The 1,306-nt window shown below is 52.3% G+C and overlaps 1 protein-coding gene across 2 annotated transcripts in view; it reads left to right on the forward strand.

Annotated features, from left to right (window-relative positions):
* The window catches only part of LOC103601909 (polycystic kidney disease protein 1-like 2), a 69,986-nt gene that overhangs the window by 53,206 nt on the left and 15,474 nt on the right, over positions 1 to 1,306 (forward strand). For both annotated transcript variants that reach the window (XM_008586316.1, XM_008586314.1), the window contains exon 26: positions 459 to 592. In XM_008586316.1, the coding sequence (XP_008584538.1) occupies positions 459 to 592 (134 nt within the window). The remainder of the gene's footprint in view (positions 1 to 458; positions 593 to 1,306) is intronic.

A 1,306-nucleotide genomic window follows, 5' to 3' on the forward strand; every position in this document is an offset into this window, starting at 1 on the left:
ATACCATAATTGGATTTCCCACCCTCTTAACACTGTTACAATGGAGATCAAGTTTCCAATATATGGACTTTTGGGGGACACATTTAACCCATAGCAGCTGATCAAAGCACATATCCTCAAGCCCCTGCCCCAGAGTTTCTGTTTCAGCAGGGCTGGAGTGAGGCCTGAGAATCTGCATTTCCAACAAGTTTGTAGATGAGGCTGATGCTGCTGATCTGGGAACCCCACACTGAGAAGCTCTGCTCTAATGGACAGGAGACCACGGGAGCCAAGATATTACCCCATGGGTCAGCAAACTGGGACCACTCCCAGGAGCAGCTCTGGTGGCTAGTGGCCCAGAGAGCAAAGTGGAGGCAGAAGAAGACATTTAGACAGTGAGCCCTGGCGTTGTCAAGGGACTGAGGGGACGTGGAGTCTCCTCAGGATGGAAATGTTCCAAAAACTCCTCTTTCCCACAGGATTCTCCAGTACCTCTTTGACAACACCTGGCTGGACACCCTGACCAGAGCCGTGTTTGTGGAGTTCACTGTCTACAATGCCAACGTCAACCTATTCTGCATTGTCACGCTGACGCTAGAGACCAGCGCCCTGGGTGGGCAGCCACACCTGGGAGCCCCTTCCCCCGGGTTAGGGCTCCTGACCCAACTGGGCTTGGCTGCCCCAGGGCCAGAGTTCTGGGGCAAATAGCTGTTTGGGAAATAGGGGGTGGGTCTTTGTTCTCCCTGCAGCTGTGTGTCCCTGGGTCCCAGGGCATTAGGGCTGCTCCAACCTTATTCCCCTTCTCTGGCCTTTCCTCCCAAGATATTTGGAACCCAATTGGGGTCCAAAGGCGCTTATCCGTCTCCTAGTGTTGAGCTTCCCACTGTACTGAGGTTGGGGGTGGGGAGCCGGCAGTGAGGGGCTGGGGAGAGGGTTACCTGGTAACAGATGATGTCACCTAAAACAGTATTTTACAACTTGCACATCAATCCACAGTGCAAAGTACATTTCATATCATAATCCAACACGTATGTACCTACACACACAAAAAAAGTTTCAAAAATAACATGTACCTTAACGACATGTGATGAGCTATCATATTTTGTGTTCTATCCTGTTCTTTCTCCCTATCCCCCTCCACACTCTTTTTTTTTTTTTCCTTTTTGTCTTTTTTCGTGACTGGCAACGGGATCGCAAACCTCGGTGTCGCGCCCGCACCGTGCTCAACCAGTGAGCGGCCGGTCTCTATATGGGATCCGAACCCTTGGCAGGAGCGCCGCCATGCTCCCAAGCGCCGCACTCTACCAAGTGCGCCACCGGGCCGGCC

The sequence above is a fragment of the Galeopterus variegatus genome, unplaced genomic scaffold (genome assembly GCF_000696425.1).
Source record: "Galeopterus variegatus unplaced genomic scaffold, G_variegatus-3.0.2 Scaffold3932, whole genome shotgun sequence".
In the NCBI taxonomy this organism is placed as follows: Eukaryota; Metazoa; Chordata; class Mammalia; order Dermoptera; family Cynocephalidae; genus Galeopterus; species Galeopterus variegatus.